The sequence below is a fragment of the Triturus cristatus genome, chromosome 5_1 (genome assembly GCF_964204655.1).
Source record: "Triturus cristatus chromosome 5_1, aTriCri1.1, whole genome shotgun sequence".
Lineage (NCBI taxonomy): Eukaryota > Metazoa > Chordata > Amphibia > Caudata > Salamandridae > Triturus > Triturus cristatus.
In genome coordinates, this window is record NC_140587.1 from 866090355 (window position 1) to 866110791 (window position 20437).

Genomic DNA, 20437 nt, shown 5'->3' on the forward strand with positions numbered 1-20437 from the left:
TTTTGTGACCACCTTCTTTTGGTCACCCCCAGTGGTTGTCTTGGTCACCCTAGTCTTGACCCAGTGGTCTGCCTTCTTTCCCAATTCTTGGGGAGAAATTAGACCTAGGTCTACCAAATGCTGATGCAACTTTTCATTTGTGCAGTTACTCAAAATATGTTCCTTCATGAATAAATTGTACAATCCAGTAAAATCCTGCACACCATGTCCAGCTAACCAACCATCCAGTGTCTTCACTGAGAAATCTACAAAATCAATCCAGGACTGGGTCTGGGTTTTGTGAGCCCCCCTGAATCTAATTCTATACTCCTCAGTGGTGAATCCAAATCCCTCAATCAGAGCTTTCTTCATGAGGTCATAGGATCCTGCTTCTGGCCCAGAGAGAGTCAGAAGCCTGTCCCTGCAGTTACCAGAGAACAGTTCCCACAGGAGTGCCCCCCAGAGAGGTTTCTTTACTTTCCTGATATCACAAGCCCTCTCAAAGGCTGTGAACCATTTGGTGATATCATCACCTTCCTCAAATTTAGGGACAATCCCTTTGGGGATTTTAAGGTCAGAAGTTTCCTCCCTATCCTTGTTTTTATTATTGCTGCCACCATTGATGGGTGCTAAACCCATCTCTCTCCTTTCCTTTTCTAGAGCCAGGAGCCTGGACTCTAGATCTATTCTTTTGGCCAGCCTCACAAGGCTGTCCTCTTCACGGGGGGGTCCCCCAGTGTTGTCTCTGGGATCAGAGCCACCTGTGTGGTCTCTAGGTGCCCAGATGCTATGTCTTGAGTTGGAGGGTATGGGTGCCATCTCCTCCCTAGGGAATAGTATGGGGAGGTTGCTGTCCTCCTCCCCTGATTCCCTTTCCCCATCTGACTGGCCATCACCATGTTCAGATGGGTGGTCTTTAGCATACTCAGCCAGGAGCTCCTGGAGCCCTTGTTTGGTTGAATGCTGAACCATTTGTAAATTTTTGAGTTTACATAAGGACCTCAATTCCTTGAAAGACAAGTGTAAGTAAGGTGTGAGGTCGAGCTCCTCCACCAGGTCCATGTTATTATTATCACTAATAGCTGGGTTTGTTTGAGACATTCTAACCTGACAGTTCTAACCCTCTACCCTGACTATAGTGACTTTTATTTTTCTAAAATTCTAATGGGACTTAAGCAAGGCCCTAGCAAGACTTTTAGTAATTTTGGAAAAACCAATCAGAATTCTAAAGGCAATTTTTAAGAGTTCTGTCGTGTGATCAGATGGTAACCAAGTAGTCCAACAAATGCAAGTTTGTATCCCACCGCTGATCCACCAATGTGAGAAAGTGGCTCTGTATATATACTGTTCCCTAATAGGTACAGGGTGTACAGAGTCCACAGTCCCCCAGAGGCTGATAGAGGTCAAAGTTAGGTATGACCTTACTCTCAAAAGTGGTAGCTTGGTCGAGCAGTAAGGCAGTACCAGAGGACAGTGTAAAGCATTTATTGTACACACTCAGTCAGCAAATGGTTTCACACACTCAATAACTGAACTCTAGGCCAATGATTTGTATATATAAAATATATGCTTGTTTTATTTTTAGAACCACAAAGGGGATAAAAATATACTTTCTCAGAATGAGAGGTTGAATATAAATACTTTTGTTTCAAGCAATAAATTTGTGTAAACAGTCAGTTGGTTGCAATAAACAATCCTATTTCCTAAACATAACAATGCATTGAGCTCAATGGTAAATTCAGGATATTTGTAATAAATTACTTTTCAGATTACTTTTGGAATTCCAGGTCTGGATCCTAGAACCAGCCTGGGGTCAGTATTCAGAATCAAGTGATGAAAGTCGACTTAATAACTGTAATGATTTTTAAATAATATTTAGCTATTTCAAAAGTTAGCACTTAGAAAATTTTTCACAGAAAACATTCAATGGATCTCTATGGCAAGAAATTCAAATTGCAGGTAGAGTACTTTATCGTTACTTTAGTAATCCAGGACTGGGTGCCTAGACCCAGGACTGGGGTCCTTATCAAAAGCAGGTAAGTAATTTCGTTTGCAGAAATGGTACGATTTTAAAAGAATATTTCAAATTTGCAAAAGTAGACACTTAGAAGAAATTTCACAGAAAAGCAGACAATGGTTTCCTATGGGAGGAAAATGAGTTAGAAGTAAGTATAGTTGTGAACACTTTTCAGAGTCAGGGCTGGGCACCAAGATCCAGCACTGGGAGCTCACCTAGGAGCAGGTGAGTAAATTCGTTTTTGTCACTTGGCTGATTTTTGGTGAATTTTTGCAGTTTTGAAAAGTTCACACTTAGAAGATTTTTGAAGAAAAAGCCAGTCAATGTTACCCTATGAGGAAAATGAAGTTAGCGGTTTAAGGGTAAGTACTCGACTGGTAGTGTTGAAATTCCGGGCATGGACTCAGGGGTCCCCCAGTGTCAGGTAGGTACAGTTGGTTCACCCTCAGCGGTTTCAGGACGGCCGGGTGCAGAGAGAGTTGGGCCCAATGTTATCCTATGAGGGATAGGGGGGCCTTGGTTGGTGGCTGCTGTCTGGCAAGCCACGCGGCTGTGGGAGCTGGGCTCCTGGTCACTCACTCAGGGCAAGTGGGGAAGTAGGTTAGTGTAGAGAGGGCACTGCCAGGGCCACTCGGGCGGCTGGGTGCAGGGTGCTTTTGAGCCTTAGGGCGCTCAATGGAAATCAATGGGAATGTTCCGGTTTGGAAAGAGGCTGCAGGCTCGGGGACGAGGATGTTTCAGGTGCCCCCACCACTTCGAGAGGTAAGTTGGGTAGTTGTAGGTTAGGTGGGTACCCCGGGATTGGGCACAGGGGGTCGCAGGGCGCCGGGTGCAGGGGTGCCTTTTGACGTCGGGAATCTTACCCTCTAGTTGATCGCGGCTGGGGTGGCACTTGGTTCTGAGGCTGCAGGCTTCTTCCGGGATGTCGAGGGGGGTCCTGGGGTGCCGGACTCTGGGTCACAGTCGCCGTGGGGTCGCCCTCTGGGTCTTTGTCCACTCCGGCACTGGCCAGGCTTGGCTGGTGCAGAGTGTGTTGGGTCCGCGGTCCCGGGCTGGTGCCAGGGATAGCAAGTAGGTTTCTTGAGTAGAGCCTCTACTCGTGGGAGTCCCAGGGGCTTAGAGCTAAAAGGTAGCCAGGTCCTCCGGGGTTGGTGAGGTTGCTGGCCACGTGGGATGCCGCGCTGGTGCAGGTTCGAGAGTCGACAGGCCGGTAGGGCTGGGGCCAAAGCAGTTGGTGTCTTCTTCTCTTTTTAGCAGCTGCAGGGCAGGTCTTTGTTCTTCTTGCTCTTCTTGTCGTTTTTCTATCTGGAATCTCAGGAAGGAAGGTTCAGGGGGCCCCTAAATACTAGATTTAGGGGCGTTACAGGTAGGTGAAGGCCAGGGACCAATGGGTCCTTGTCCTGGGGTGGGTACACCCCCTATCCTGCCTCTCTCCTGTGGGAGGGGGGCAGTAGCCTAATCCTGATAGGGTAGGGCCTCCCATCTCCAAGATGGCGAGAGCCCGGAGATGTGCTTCACCTCGCCTCCCCCACCTGAGGGGTGGGGTGGGCAGGCTGGCACATCCCCTGTCCTTGTATGGGGTTTCCGGCCAAGCTTCCCGCCAGAGTGGGGGGTTGCAGTGGCCTGGGGAAACTCCAACTGGCGGCATGCCTTTGAAGCTTCCCTTTGCTCATCCTGGGGGAGGAGATTTCTCACCTCACCCAGGATGTGCATTGTTGCAGGCCCGGGAGAGCAGGGGCTCTCCCACCCAGGGGTCCAGCAACGTGTCTGCTGTGTGGCAGCCTGGGCAGCCTCAGAGCAGACGTGGCAGCCTGGGCAGCCTCAGAGCAGAAGGGGGCATCTTCTAAGATGCCCTCTGGGGTGCTTAGTACATTAAATCCTACACTGGCATCAGTGTGGGTTCAATGTGCTGAGAAGTTTGATACCAAACTTCCCAGACTTCAGTGTTGCCAATATGGTGCTGTGGAGCTCGTGTTTGACAAGCTCTCAGCACCATGTATTCTTAAATGACAGCACTGCACTTACAGTGCCCAGGAATGGACCCGGGTACTGTAGGGGCACAGGGCTCCTGCTCCTGTGCCCACACCATAGGCGTAATGCACCCAGCTAGAGGGGTGGCTGACATATGCCTTGGCAGTGTAGGTGATGGGCATGGTACACAGTGATGTGTGCCATGTCGACTCTTTGTTTTGTCCTGCACCCAGACACTCAGCCTGCAAGGGCAGTGTGTGTGTGTAAGGGTACAGGGTCTCTGAGGGTGGCACAATGAGTGCTGCAGCCCTTAGAGGCCTTCCCTGGTCACAAGGCCCTGGGTACCTAGGGTACCATTTACTAGGGGCTGACATGTGGCTAGGGTTTGCCAATTTGGAGTTTGTGTGGTTTAAGGAAGGAACATAGGCCCTGGGCACCTGATTGGCAGGAACCCAGGGTACACTCAATCGAAGTACATTCAGCAATTTAGCAAAAAGTGGGGGCATACCATGCAAGAAAGATGGCACTTTCTCACAACAACCACCTGAAACTCAACCAAGACAAGATGGAAATCCTTCTCATTTCCAACAAAGAGCAGACCCCCCTAATAACAGATTGGATTAAAACCATTGATGCCCTAAACTGCAATCTCATCCCGGCCGACTCAGTAAAATCACTGGGAATCACTCTGGACCCTAACTTGGACATGATCAAACATATCAAGAACACCACAAAGAGCGCTTTCCTCAACCTAAAACTTCTCAACAAAATAAAGTCCTTCATCCCTCCCAATGACCTCGAACAGGACACACAATCCCTAGTTCTGTCCATATTGGACCACGGAAATGCAACCCTCACAGGCACGGCAAAAGCCCACTTAGCTCCCCTCCGATCAACTATAAATGCAGCAGCCAGGATGGTCACGGGAGTAAAGAAATACGAACACATCTCTCCCGCTCTCAAGGAGTTAAAATGGCTCGCAATAGAAATGCTTCAGAACTGCCTCTCTCACACACAAAGATCAGCACACCGGCAAACCTGCCTACATGGCATCCAAACTCAACAAGGCTGGTCAGAAAAGGAATCTCAGAAGTACGGACACTCTACCTCTCATCCAGCCAAAAACTAGCAAACAAAAAATATTATCACGCTCCTTCTCTGGAAATGCACAGAAAATCTGGAATGCCATCCCAGTCCACATCAGGACAAACCCCTCCTTCATAAAATTCAAAAGCCAGCTCAAAGACCTCTACCTCAACGGAACTCCTCCGAAAGGATAGCTGCCGCACAAGCCTACCCATTGGAGTATATAATCACGTCGCTAATGAAGATTCTTACATCACAGTCCTCTTGACTCGCCCCTCTGTCCCCTCTTCCTGATCATTATTCGTCATGTACCAATGTGTTTTCTACTGCTTTTCTCTGTATTAGATTGCTACCTTTGTCCCCCCTCCCTGAATAGGATTTGTCACGAATCAATATGTTTACTATTGTTCCATAGTATTTTACTCTGTACTTGACTGCTACATGACTTGAGGCTGTGAAGAGCTCCAATACCTTCGGGTCTGGCTAGCGCTATATAAAACCCTTTATATAAAAAAATAAAACATTTGCGAGTGGGTTACAACCAACTTGAAGCTGGTAGTAACTGTGAATGTTTTGCGACTCCATTCCCGGTCGCAAAACATTCCTACATACCAGTGCAACTCGCTATTAGGAAGGGACGCCCTTAACATGCCCCTTCCTAATAGTGACTCGAAAACCCTATTTTGCGAGTAGGTAATAGGTTACTGACTCGCAAAATAGGGTTGGTACTTGCCAAAAAGCATTTTACCGGTTTGCGAGTGGTAACATGCTTCAAACATCTAGTCCCTAGTTGCTCCCACAGATTAACTGAATTTTTGACTGTAACAGCGACATAAGCCCTGAAATGTAAATGATTGTCTTCCCACTAGGCTTTGTAACTTTACATGGATGACTGAGTCCCATCTTGAACTAAATGGATTTCATTTAATGCCTTAATTTCCAATACTATTTACACGTGGAAATATTGGTGATGGAGTGTGATGTACCTCTACATGTTTGTTCACAATTCCAAATATTTAGTCAATTCAATTCTATACTACAGTGTTGGTGCTAAATATGTATAAGAGATATGTCTTTGAAATCTATAGCAAAATATACAACTATGCCCATTGCAGGCCTAGAGCAAACTGTGTTTCCAATATTCCTAAGCAATTCTCTGCTATTTACAATCAATGAGGTGCTACTTACTGGTTGCCATGTAATACTGTGCATGCACAAAGGCATAGTGTTGCCTTATTTGCATGGGGCCATGCCCCCATGCAAATAAAGGAAGTCCAGTGCAAAATATGTTCCAGAGCAAAATTCATTATAGAAGGAACCACACAAGCAATGGCGACCCTTCCTATACTATCAAAGTACCTCATGGCCAAAAGAAGCAGGTGCAAATGCCCATAGTGCCCCTGGACCACTTGGTGTAATATTGCCCCAGGCGTTTCTGAAATTGGGGGCTCAGGCTGATCTTCCCTGGGGTGCTGGGGTTCATTTCCTCAACGCCATTTCATACATTTTTCCTTGCCGCAATGTTTCTTTTTTCTATTTCTCTTTTGTTACACATTTTTTGTTCCTTTCCCTTTGTTCTTTCTTTTCAGCATTCATTCCTTCTTTGTCTTTCTTTCTTTTTCTTCACTCTTCCCAGCTCCCCTTTTTCCATTCTATGCTTTCTGCGTTCTTTCTTCCACACTTTTTTCTTTCAGTTCTATCCCTACCTGTTTTTCTGTCTTTCTCTAGATCTCAGTCCTTTCTTGCAAATGTTCATAATTTCTGGTTCACTTTCACCATTGCTCTACTTAACTATTTTGCAAGTCCTCCCCTGCCTTGTTCGTTGACCTTCAGATAGAAGTGGACCATAAATCACTAATCAGACTTTTATTGTTGCCCAGCCTGTTGAGCCATGGAGTCCAGTGGCAATACCCTCTGTAGCTGAGAAGTTGAGGGGGGAGGGAGGGGTTCACTATACACTGATGCCCTGCAATCAAATACCTCTGTGTCGCAGTTTTACTGCAGACCTGCAGTGGTATAATACAAACTGATGACCTCCCCCCACAACCTATAGTGAGAAACTCTAAATCTTCATATAGGCAAGCTACCTTCAATTATGCAAATGTCTCAGCTCATATGGAGGTTCTATAGGAGTGAAGATTTCGCAGTGTCAAAGGGCTGCAGAGACCTGAGTTAAGCACATGTTCTACAAGTGCTGCGGTACACGGTTTTGACCTTCAATCCCTTTAAAGTTGAGAAAGCACAAAAGCAGCCACCCGGTATGACATTTTGTGCCAGATGTACGACTGTTTTTTGTGGCCGCAAACGGGAGATCCTCCTGTTTGCAACCGCAAAGAAGGGCAATGGCATGCTCAAATACTATTTTGTGAGTCACTGACTCGCAAAATAGCATTTGCGACTCCCGCTATTTGAAAGGGGCATCCCTTCCTAATAGGGAGTCACCATGCCATGTACAATTGTTTTGCGACCACATTTGTGGCCGCAAAACACACCCAGTTTACCAGCTACTTCAAGTAGGTGGTAAACCACTCACAAAAGGTGAGGGGTCCCCAGGGGACCCCCTCCCCCTTGTGTGAATGTATTTTGTGTGAATGTATTTTTAAGAGCAGGCAGTGGTCCCAGGGACCACTGCCTGCCCTTTAAAAAATGAAACTGGGAAAAGTTTCATTTTTCTTTTTTCAATTCATCCTGTTTTCCTTTACGGAAAACGGGCTGCATTTTAAATGAAAGACTGCTTTATTTAAAAGCAGTCCCAGACATGGTGGTCTGCTGACCCCAGCAGGCAACCATCCCTGGGAATGCTGTCCATTCCTAATGGGGTCACAAATTGTGCCTGCCTCATTAATATTCATGAGGCATGCATTTTGCGACCCCATTAGGAATCGCAAACAGTTTCTGAGACACTGTTATACATCCCAAATTGGGAGTCGCAAATTGCGAGTCGCAAATGCGACACAATTTGCGATTCGCAAATTGGTGGGTCGTACATCTGGCCCTTACTCCTGTGGACTCCTGATGACACTTTCAGGACACCGTAGAATATAGTATGCAACCACAACACGCCTAATACCTACTTTTAAAAATGCTTAGGACTCACAACCCACAGTGTACAATGATAGTAGACTTTGGATTTCCACATCTAGTGATAACAAAATCAAGAGTATATTGGTAGGGTAAAAAAGCAATCTGGTGAGAACCCTTTTTTGTAAACCTGATCTTGTATTGATCCACATCCTGCGCAGGTAAGAGCAGTGGGAAGGTGGGGCCGGGTTGGGGGGGATTCTACTGATGACCACGAAGGAAAATGAAATAAATAATGAATTTTCCCTCTTCATCGTCTGTCAAAATCCCCTTCCACCCAGCCCCACCACCTGACCGCTCTTACCTGCACGGGCCATGAGTGCTCATATCTGGCTTCCAATTCTATATCTCAGTCTTTAATAGCAATTTTCCTTTAGGCTGTGGTAAAATCCTCGCCATGAGGCCCGCAACCGTTAACAGGTTTTCCAGGTAAAATATGAAGTCCCAGGAACACAAAACATTGTGTTGGAATTTATGTGCCTTTTCACAGACATAGGATTGTTTTACATTGTGTGTGATACATGGTAGACTGGACTCTTCATGGCAGTGTTAAAAGTCCAGCAGGCCATACATACCCACATTTTTCCATAAACTTTGAGTGATTCACGGTGGCCTGGCCTACGTCCCGTATATTGTTACATATTCAGGTGCACAACTACCGTTGAGCTCAGAGGGCTTTACCCCCTCACCCTCAAACCACTCAGGTTCCTTGGGCTGGGATGAGGCTGCTGGCTTGACCTTCAGACACAACAACAGCATTCTTGCAAGGACAGTTGCAGCCCAGGCAGTCCTCTGAGAGTCTTTATTACTTTCCACAACCACCTCTGCCTTCCTTTCTCAGCAAACACTAATCCAAGTTCTCATTATTTAACACAATTGTTTCATATTCATAATAAAGATTTGTGACTCTGCTATTTAATGTGAACAGGTGAAATGAGTCAATGATGCAATTATCGCATCCCACACAGACCTACAAAAAAACAGCAGGGATGCCCACAAACACCTTTACCCCAACCAAAGAGCTAGAATAAGTATCCATCAAATGGCAGTTAAAAGATAGACAATGTTTTGCCAAAAGGATTGTGCCTTCGAAAAAAATCTATAAAATGATCCTATTGTATTAAAGTATGTTAGAACATTAGAATGTTGGGAGGTCTATTGAAAACAATGGCGTGCTCCGGGCTTCTAATGTCCAGAAGAAGCTCGAAGCTCCAACATTCCAAAGGATTTCAATTCCCTCGGGCTCCGCAAGGCCTTTGTTTTACAAATTAGAACATTCTGCCCTCTGGGGCTGAATGTCCTAATAGCCTTAGAGCCCTCTGGAGTAGGCTCTACCAACCGTTAAGGGCCCGCTCGCTTGTTAAAGGCCATCGCCTTCGGGTCAGGCCTTTAACGGTGGATTTGGCCTTTAATGGTCCGTAGAGCCGCTACTGCGGACTCTAAGGCTGTATTAGAACATTAGAAGGTTGGGAGCTCCATTGAAGACAATGGAGTGCTCTTCGCTTCTAATGGCTGGAAAAAGCCCGGAGCTACAACCTTTCAATGTTTGTCGTTGACAGGCGTTGCTGTGAACAAAGGCCTCATGGAGCCCAAGGGGATTTCGTACTCACTGAGGCCTTTGTTTTCTTTGTTAGAACATTCTGACCTCTAGTGGTGGAATGATCTAATAGTATTATAGCCCTCCATAGCTGGGCTCCACCAGCCATTAAAGGCCCGCTACCTTGTTAAAGCCCTCGCCTTCGGCTTGGGCCTTTAATGCTGGAGCAGGCCTTTAATGGCCGGTACAGCCTGCTCTGGTGGGCTATAAGGCTTTTTAGAACATTGGAATGTTGAGAGCTCCATTGAAGATAATGGAGTAGCTCTTGGTTTATAACATCTGGTATAAGCCTAGAGTTCCAACATTCCAATGTTTGTCTTCATGTTTCTCCATTTTTAATTGAGAACATTCTACCCTTAGTGGGTGGAATTTTCGAATTGCCTTATATCCCTTAAGCCTCAAGCTATACCTGATGTTGAAGGCCCTCTGCCGCTCAGGCCTATAACCTGTGTTCAGGGCCTTTAACAACTGGTATGGCTCTCTGCAGGAGGCTAAAAGGCTATAATATAGCCTTAGAGCCCGCTGTGGCAGGCTCTACCAGCTATTAAAGTCCAGCTCCAGCATTAAAGGCCCGAGCCGAAGGCTAGAATGTGGCTTTGAATAATTACACATGGCTGAGATTAACTGAAGCATTCTATCCCAATTCCATTTTTTCCTTTCTCCAGTGCGATGCCCAACGATTGACAGTTGTGCCAATTCCTAGGTCCTGTGGTCACTGTGCTTTAACACTCAAGCTACTCCCTCCTGACTATGCCTAAATAGGCCAAAAATTGGAATAGAGTTACTTGTGTTACCATTCATAGGGTTCCTGGTCAGGTAGTTTGGGCTAGACTATTCCTATTTCAGCAGGACCAAAGCGGAATTGCATATTTCTCATTCCTGTCGGAGAAGGGATGGTAGGAAATAACAATGGCTGAAATATGGTCCCAGGTAATTACGAGCGATTGATACAATTAAAGCATTCCACCCATCACTTTTTTGTTTTCTGAAAAATCTGCTTTAGCAAGCAATATGTAGAACACAACCATACATATTTGTTAAATGAAGAAAAGGTTCTATGAATCTCACTGTAGTTTGAATCCTGGCCAGGCTGGTGCTTTTGGAAATGCGGTGACATCCCAACTTTTACATGTTTAGCATCCATTCCACTCCTCACAAACAGTGAGAAACTTGTGCTGATTTCATCTATTGCCTGGGTGTTTTAACTCTCACTGTGCTGATTTCCTTGAGTTTTACAACCTTCACGCCCTGACTGTATTTACCACATTGTCTAAGTACCATCAGACAGTCTTTCTTTGTTTTCTTCTGCTGGGATTTGCCTCCTACCCTGCCCTTTGAGGAGTAGAGATAGAGACACACTCCTTGTAAATTGATTATTTCCAACTGATTCATTTCTATTTATAGTAAACTGGTTTATTGTAGTCATTGTATGTTTCCCTATGGCTTTATGCATACTTTTTATCCATCATTTTGGCATTAATTACTAATGTACTGCCTGCTTGGATAAAGTGATATTGTAAATACATTAAAAGAAGAAATCAGAATGTGTGTAAAAGATAGAAGGAAAGAGGAGAGTGGTGAAAATGCCAGGGCCGAGGAGAGAAAGATAAGTAGAAAAACAAGACACCAATAGGAAAAAAGAACAGAAGGAAATGGAGGAAGAAGCTAGGTAAGAGTCTTTTGAGGGCAAGGCTGATAAATAGTGTGCATGTAGCAGATTGAGGGTGTCAGTAGAATGGTGGAAACTGAGTACAGGGAACTATGATACATTGAACTCCAAAAAGGGTGTCTGCGCACTGATAGAGTCAGCCTGAATGTGACATGAAGGTGATATAGGGCCTGTGAAGTTTGAATGCCAGCTGAAGGTTTTGGTTGTTAATTTGTTGGTCCATGGTCTGGCTCAGGGTGTCTCATGACCAGCAGTGGGTCTCTGACCGTGGTTGTGAACTATGGTATGTGAGAGTTGGGTGACAAAGTAATGCAAGAGGCAACTCATGGTGCTTGAAAGCCAGCAAGCAATTTGTGATGATAGACTTGGAGCTCAGTTAACAGCTGCCTGAAGGTCTCCTAAGGGAGAGAAGGTTTAATGGACTGGATGGCTTGCAGATCAGCAGTGATGGAAGACCGGTGAGGATAGACCGGTGAGTTCTTACGGATGACAGAGGTGTGAGTAGGTCACTGACTCAAAAATCTGGGGTGGCTTCTACCTGGCCCTCCTTTGTGCATATAATGCGGGGACTTCGAAGCATACTTCTGTACTTACTCTACATCCAGACTCACACACTTCAGTGCCAGGAAGCGCACCCCCTAGTTAACCATTCACCTCACACCAGCCTGCATGCACTGTTGGGGACAGGGTGACACCCAGGCTTGGCTCCCGGCTGCATAGGCTAAACAATTTCTGTCTGTGAGGTAAGTGTGTAATGCTGTCTCCAATTATGTACTTGCTTTCTATGGGAAGAAAGCAGGCACATTTGCTACCTATGCTCTGGGAGTTTAGAGAGAGAGAGAGAGAGAGAGAGAGAGAGAGAAAGAGAGAGAGAGAGAGAGAGAGAGCAAGAGAGAGAGAGAGAGTGTGTGTGTGCGTGAAGGATGGTAAGACATGTATGTGTGTGTGTGTGTGTCAAGGTTGTGTTTCTGTTGTTGCCTTTGAAGTAACATAACATGTTTGAAGAACAGAGTAGGGTAATGTACCAGACAATATAATGTTTGTTCTCCTATGTTTATTTTAGTCCAGTTAAGTGCCCTAAACTTCTAATGTGAAACCTCTTCATTATTCACTGTTCACTGTTAAACATTTAGCAGCTTACATCATGAGGGAGATAGGAGTACCATTTTTATTTTTATTTTATCTCAATGGTGGTTTGACATAAAAACATTTGAAAACCAATGCATCAAAATGCCTGCCCTGGGCCACTTTAAAAACATTCTAAATCACATGCTTTTGGACCATTATTACCAAAGAGGTAGCTAGGCATTGACCGTGTTTGGCTCATGGGTTCCACCAGCCAAAATCCCATAAAGCTGTAAATAGACTGGCGGCAGGGAACATGGTGACCTACTAGCTCACCTGAGAGATCCCCTTTACAAGGTTTTTGTAGCAGACCTGGCACGGCAGTGCGGTTGAGTACTGGGGAGAAGGCAGATGGGAGATTGACAAAGACAGCAAAACACTTTACAGAGGAGAATAAGTGTGGAGGATGGTCAGAAGAGACACTAGTATAAGGGACTGTGGTGGTAGATATTAATGTGATGTCAGGGTAAAGGATGTGGACAGCAAAAGGATGAGCAAGGTTAAGCAGAGAAGAAGGGGGATACTCTATGTGGTAGATCTGAAGAAGGAATTATGGAAAAGGCTAAACACTAAGGGGAGATGCATCAGGGGAGAGAAGTGCTACGTGGTTGGAGGCTGGTGAGCAGAGAAGGGACTCAGAAAGATGAGGATGGGCTTGCTGCTTAATGATAAGGGGGTGATGCACTTTGTGGCATAGAATACAGGACTGCTTGGGGGGTGATAGATAAAAGGGCAGTAGAAATTCATGTACATGGTCAAAGTCTCCTAAATGACTCTTGTTTTCCTTACCGTCGCATTGCATAGGCCAACGTGGGTTACATAACAGAGAAATCTGGAGAAAGAGGCACAGAAAGAGAGATTGGGAGAGAGAGAGAAACAGAGAGACTGCAGGAATCATAAAAATAGAGACCTAGAGAAAGTGACAAAGACCAAGAGAAGTTTTAAGTTGATACGAGAGATACTCCCTTGAAGAAAGATAGTATTAAATTGGTCTCCCTTTGTATTTTGTTTATCAGCCTTCCCAGTTGGAGGAGTAGCGAAATTCAGGTGCCCCATCTCTAAGGGTCAACAGTGGAAAAACACTCATGGTCCCGACTTCCAACAGATCTGCTCTCTTTACCAATGTGGATGAACCAGATTGACTCTTAGTCTCAGCCAATAGTTACAGCACTCTTTTAGTTATTGAGCCTGACAGGGTGGGGAGGGAGGTTAAGGTTGATAGTTGCTGGCCATTAGTTGGTGCTAATTCTTTGCTGACAACTCTTCCCGGCTCGGTGCATGCGTCTTCTGGCTTGTATCCATTGCCATCTAGGCATAACCATAACCTAGCTGAATGCATCGGACCATGTTGAACCAAGTGTTTCTTCTCTCCCATATCGCAGCATTACGCTCTTAGTTTCCTGGACAAAGCTCTCTTGTCCCATATGGGGTGTTTGTATTAGACACATTTGATATTTGTGCTTTCTGGGAAACATTGGCACTGAGCCTGCAATTCTGTGCAGAGTATGTGAATTTTTCTGTGCCTGCTACCACCTCAGGGAAGAGTAGACCATCAGGGGGTCTTTCAGTATGAGTCAGGACTATATTGTAAGTCTCAGGTTGTTCCTTTGATGTTTTATCATTCCCTTCTGGTCAAGTGTACTATTTATATGTTTATTGTAGGACCGGCAGTAGTGGAGATGAATCCCAGTTAATTGATCTGCTGGCTTGCCATTTAATTGACCAGCAGACAAATTATATTATAATAGTTGTGGGGGATCTTATTTGTAGATAAAAACCTTTGGCAGTCCCGCAAGAAGACCTCTGTAATGAAGAAGACCAAGTTTAAGGTATTCTGGAAATTACACTCCCTCCTTGCATAGTGGTGGTCTCCTGCAGTATTGCAACTGAATGAATTTACTCTCAGAAATGGCCTTCGGGCATGCAATGGAAGATCCGAATCAGATAGGATTGGGAGAGTTACGTATAATCATCTGCACCACTCCAACCATATCAATTATATTCTCCCGGACATAAGACTGTGGCCAGCCTTGGTAAATATGGGGGTAATTCAAAGGCAGGATAACGATCATAATGCTCTGAACCTATCACTGGTAGCCCTGGGTGATTCCCTCCCTGCAGCACCAAACAGGACCCTAGATAGAAGATTAGTGCCCACCAATAACCGGTGGAGGCTCAAGCGGTGTTTGGTGGCTGAGTCCGAAGAAACTCTCAAGAAGGTGCTAGAGGTTGAAACTGTAGGGCTGGAGTCTGCGACAAGTATGATTGCGGACTGTAATAACCTAGACCCGTTGCAGAATTTACATGCAATGCATAATTCTATATTCACCTTGCTTGGGACACTACTTACAAAGGACACAAGGGGGCAAAGAAAAGAAAAAAAGGATGCCTCATGGTATACTAAGCCTTGCCGGGAAGCCATGCGTGCCTTGCCAAGGTCCATAAGAGTAGGATATAGAGATGTCATATGGGCAGTCAGGTTACATTATAAAACCACCATACTAAAAGCTAAAAGAGAGTGAGAGTGTGACAAATGGTCTATGATGTTAGATGCCATTTAAAGGAAAGATTTCTGTATCTTTTTGCCTTTAGTTGCAGGGGGTGACCCTGGCATACAGGCTCCACTTGACAACAAAATTACGGTGAGTGCTTGGCTCGAGTATTTTTCCAATTTGTATGTTCGAGTCAAAATTCAGGGTGCCTCCACTCAAAATCTGTCAGGTAGCCTCCATAACTCAGCTGCAGGAGTAGTAGAATCCGAGGCTACAGCTGACAATTTAAAGGTTATGAGGAACAGTGTCAATCTTGTTGGTGCTGTGGCCACTAGCCTTGTTATTGATCTACTACACTTAGATATCCCCAGCATAACAGAGGTAGAAGTTTCTAATGACCTGGACTTGATTACACCCAACAAGGCACCAGGCTTGGACAAAGTGCCTGGTGACCTGTTTAAAATGTTTAAAGCTATATGGTGCCCATTTTAAAGCCCTGCTGTCCGGAGCTCCCATACCCTCAACGTAGGCTGAGGCAGAGATCATCCACAATTTTCAAAAAAGGTTGCAGATCATACCCTGCCAATTACAGAACTATAAGCCTTATCGATAGTGTCCAAAAATTGTTCTCCCGTTTCATCCTGGATAGACTAAGTGAGTGAATGGTGGACACAGAGGTCTTGACTCCACTGCAGGCTGGATTCAGAGAAGGTATTAGCACCATAGACCAGGTGTTTCAACTACAGCTATTATATTGAAAGATGTGTCTTTGAGGGGAGGTCGACTGTACATAATTTTTGTAGATCTCCGATCTGCCTTTGATCTAGTCCCAAGAAAGTCACTATGGAGAACTATGGCGTAGATGGGGGTGCCTGCCTATCTTTTAGAAGTTGGCTTCAAGCTACATACCAATACTTTTGCACAGGTCTGATGTGGACCCAAGGGTGAGCTGACTGATTCTATACCTGTAGATTGGGGGATGAGGGAGGGGTGCGTGCTAGCCCCAACCCTCTTCCTCCTTTACATTAATAGCTTAGTCTCGCATCTGGAGAAGTGTGAGGATCATGCTCCATCTCTTACCAGGGTGAAGGTCCCAGACCAGCTGTTTGCAAATGACACTTTTCTGCTATCCAAATCTCCTATGGGCCTACAGTCTCAGTTTAGGAGTCCTAAAGTTAGGAGTCCTAACTTTAGGACTCCTAAATGCCTTCTGTGAATACCGAAAGTCTTAAAGTTAGGATTTTTCTCAGTTTAGGAGTCCTAAAGTTAGGACTCCTAACTTTACTACTCCTAAACTGAGAAAAATCCTAACTTTAAGACTTTCGGTATTCACAGAAGGCATTTATGAGTCCTAAAGTTAGGACTCCTAACTTCTGTGAATACCGAAATGAGTAAGTGCCTTCTTTGAATACCAAAATGGTAGTAAGTTTAGGATTTTGTCTTAAGTTAGTTCTGTGAATCAGGCCCTTACGTTTTTAAGCTGTAGCATTTTTTCTGTTGCAGCAAATTTCAAAAACAAATTATTATTCAATACTCTTCTGATGATAATAACTTGGGAATTAGTTCTGTGCTGCCATGAACTTTACATGAGAATACTAAAGTGGAAGTGGCATCAACCACCTTTTCACCACAAATGGCAATTCAGGGTTCACCCCTCAACCAACCCTCGGTTAACCAGCCTCCTATTGACTGCTCGCAGTCCAGCTCGAGCATAGAAGTGTGAAGCAAAGGACTTTTGAACTAAGTTTAATTTCTGATCCTACCGATGTACTGATTAACACCTAAAATTAGCAGTATATAGTGTTTGCAAATGGCCTAACACATTTTACCCATTGATACCCTGGTTAACTCTAAATTGTGTAGTTAGAGGCACCATAGATAATCACACTTTATGCTCAGATTCTCTGCTTCATGTGTTGGTAACAGAAAAATCTTTCAAAATGAGACTTCCATTTCAGGCTGTGGCATTAGTCAAGTGTTTCAAAACGATGAATATATGATGGGAGCTGGAACTCAGGGTTACCATGCAGTACTGCTGAATATAGCTTCAACAACTTGTGTGTAACATCCCTGGGCTTGTGGCGTCCTTCCAATGGACAGCAAGAGTTGTCGCTTCTAATAAGCTTGTATCCTTACAAAAATCTAGTGTGTGCTGAGAAATTCACTATAAACAGAACAATGACAATACAAATGTGTTTAAACTGCTCCAGTTGCTGCTAATTTTGAAAATGTTCCTTTGTGGAAGTATGCCTAAATATTTTGTATTTTTTAAGTCCCAAAAGGTTGAGATCTATTCAAATTAACCGGGGCATTTTGGAATGCGCTATTTTGCCGCTTATTGTTCCTGAAATCCCACGTCCTACTCGGTCTACTGACCCAATGTGTAATAAATGTTGCATTCACCATTCATTCTGCTAAAATTCCTTGATTTAGAACCCTCAAAAAACTCACTAAAGATATTAAATTGGGGCTTATTTATTTATTTTTACACAGCATGCTTTAAAATGTATCAATGGCTACATATTCTCCAGAAAAATGTTCCCCATATTATGCGGCATACAACAGTGAATGGAGCCTCAAAAAATATATTCTGACCCAGGTTCTGAACATTGGCTCCGTCCCATTGTTCGAAGCATTAGACCCCCATCTCCCCGAAGCTTTAGTGTAATTGTGCCCCTGTACCTACTAATGTGATAATAATGTTGCAACACGAGAACATGGCCCTCTTTCATTAAATGCAATAAAGTCCCATAAAAATGACATAAAATAAGCAAGGATGACCAGGCAATCTCTCTTCCAGGGTGGTAGGACTTTCTGACACATAATTACATTGTAAAGCAAACACAAGGAGATGATGGATGGAGCTCTGAAACTTTTCAAAAACTCACCCCCAGTGACAGATCTGAGTTGAATCCACCTTGGGGCATATTATCAAAGAACAGCGTTAAATAGCGCTGGGCGGGCTTAGCGAGGATTTGCCTAACACCGGCTATCGCCGGATCAGATCGCCAAGATATTGTGTAATTTACAATGCTTATCTCCATGGCGATGTGAAATCCGGCGATGGCCACTAAATGCAGGATTATCGCTGGGAATCCAGCGATAATCCTGCAGCGATAGAGGAATACTTGATAATAGGGAGAAGTGGATTTAGCCACTCAATCCACCTCCCATCTAAAATATATTTTAGTCAGGAAAAAAGCAGACGTACAATAACGGCGATAACCGTTGTTAGAGCGTCTTTAAATATCGCTAAGGATGTCCTGGGCCGTATTGTAAATACGGTCGAAGGACAGTTAGCGATAATTTCCCATCTGTTTTCCCAGGGAATGCCTACTTTGCATCTCATTAGAGATGCAAAGCGAGGCGTTCACAAAACGGGAGCAGAATCAAGGAAACACGCGCCAGCGTGTCCTTGTAAATAATGCAATAATATTATTGCTGCTTTTCGTCCGAAAACGGGCGCTAAAGCGGCGATAATATCATCGCCGCACCTTGATGCTATGCCCCATAGTTCTTTAGCTCACCTCGCCACCCCAGTTCAGACCCAGACATATGCAAATCAGTCTTGACCCTGTGCCTCATGGGAACAGTCCAGCCCGAACTGCCAAGCCATATTCTCCCTGGACCGGAAACAAGCATCCTGTTTCATAACTACGTTGTTTCAACATATTTGGATTGAATGGAATTGAATTTCTTAGGGGAAAACTCCACCTACAACTAGTAAACACAAATATCAGAGTATGTACAGTACCTGCTTGTATAACCTGTATCGTTTTTTTCCAAATTCCTTCCGGAAAAACGTGGACTGAGCAAGTGTAAATTCCTAAATCCGACGACAAAGTCTCACTGAACAGTAGGGACATGTCCTTGGAGCCTTTGCCTGTTTTTGCGAAGCCAATTCTGTCTTTGTAAGTTTCAGGCACGTGTGTGCCATGGTCTGTGTTGAAAACAGCGATGGACTCTTTGGCCGAGCCATTATTTTTAGCCCAGATTACGTGCGTTATTGTTGAGGTCCCCCGGAAGGTGCAGTTCAGAGTCATCCTCTCGGTGCGTTTTACGGTTTCATCCACGACAGCCCCTTCAACTGCGCCTGAAAGATACACAAATACTTATAAGAAGGCTCTGAAAAACATTTTTTATCAAATATTAATCTGTCTGTTTCTTCTCTTCCAACCCATGCCACCTGTATTTTTTTCTGCAAATCAAAAGTATTGTGTGTCACAAGCTGAACCGTTGAAACGGCGTCAGCAAAAAGGCAAACAACAAATAAAGTTTCATCGTAGCTCTAAAACCCCATATGCCATTTGTTTCTGAAGTAATTGTAAAGTCTTTCAATAGAAGGCAAATAGGTACACAGAGGTACGACATCTGTTGCAAGAAAAGACGAGGCACTCAGAAGAAATTCATAAACAAAAGCTTACCGTTGTACAGGTGGAAGACTGTAAAAAGAATAGCCAGGGAATCCATCTTTGAAGGAGTCGGGCAGCTCTTTGTTGGCAAGGCACAAATGTGTCGCACTTGTTTAGAGGCCTGTTTCCTGCCTATACGAAGAGCTACTTTCTGTTCGAGCAGATGTTCGAGTTCTCGTTCTGTCACTCATTTTACTCAGCCCACTCACCGTCTGCCTATGGCTTCTCATACCGGCCACCGCGATTCAACCAGGAAATGGCGGTTTTTGCACTGTGCTGGAAACAAGCTTGCCTAGGAGAGATTACAAATGTCCAGAGGCGTCAAAAAAGGGAGTTCAAGCAAAAAAATATCGTAATGCTAGTAATAATGAAAATCCATAATTTCGATCAACCGAGGTTCATTTGAGGGCCACTCTTTTTAAATGTATTAACTAACCACTGATAAGCCGTGGGCACAGTTAACTTCAAAAAACAACCAATAGAGCCAGGCACCAAAGTGCCCAATTTTGGAATCAGATTACGAAAAGTAGTTTACACCGCTGCATAAATAGAATGCATTGCCTCTGTTTTATACTTTCATTGAACGCCGTCTATAGAGCTGTTTATATATTTGTGTAATTTTATGTGGCACAACGATGGACCCAAGGGATGAGAGCATTTTACAAAGGCACGAGGTGAAAGGTACAAAATAAAGTAAAACGACCACACAAAAAAGTTCAACATAAACAAAATGTGGTTAAGTATCTAAAAGAGAGGTATAAGATAAATAAAAATTTCAGAAAACACATATAAGGCAACAGTCCATTGAAAACTCACGAGGGAGTCAATTTGGGATGGAAGAGGTAGAGGCGCAGAGGAGATTTAGGAAAGAAAGTAATTGAGAGAAACTGAAGGGATAAAAGCAACATTCGAAGTAAAAGCAGGAAGAGGTAGTCAAGAGGGAGGTAGCATGATAGCGCTCAGCTAGGTAAATGCACAAGAAGGAGGTATGAGACTGGGACCAAGGAG

General features: G+C 44.4%; 1 protein-coding gene across 7 annotated transcripts in view; it reads right to left on the bottom strand.

Moving 5' to 3' along the window:
- Positions 1-19680, bottom strand: part of CD226 (CD226 molecule) — a 434463-nt gene extending 414783 nt beyond the window's left edge. For 4 of the 7 annotated variants that reach the window (XM_085605894.1, XM_085605895.1, XM_085605896.1 and 1 more), the window contains exons 1-2: positions 19442-19623; positions 18772-19110 (exon numbers count right to left, since the gene is read on the bottom strand). In XM_085605894.1, coding sequence (XP_085462020.1) covers positions 18772-19110; positions 19442-19487 — 385 coding nt within the window. In that variant the 5' untranslated portion in view covers positions 19488-19623. Of the gene's footprint in view, positions 1-18771; positions 19111-19441 lie in introns of all 7 variants that reach the window. The other 3 variants (XM_085605899.1, XM_085605901.1, XM_085605898.1) reach the window with 2 other exon arrangements.
- Positions 19681-20437: the final 757 nt, after the last annotated feature.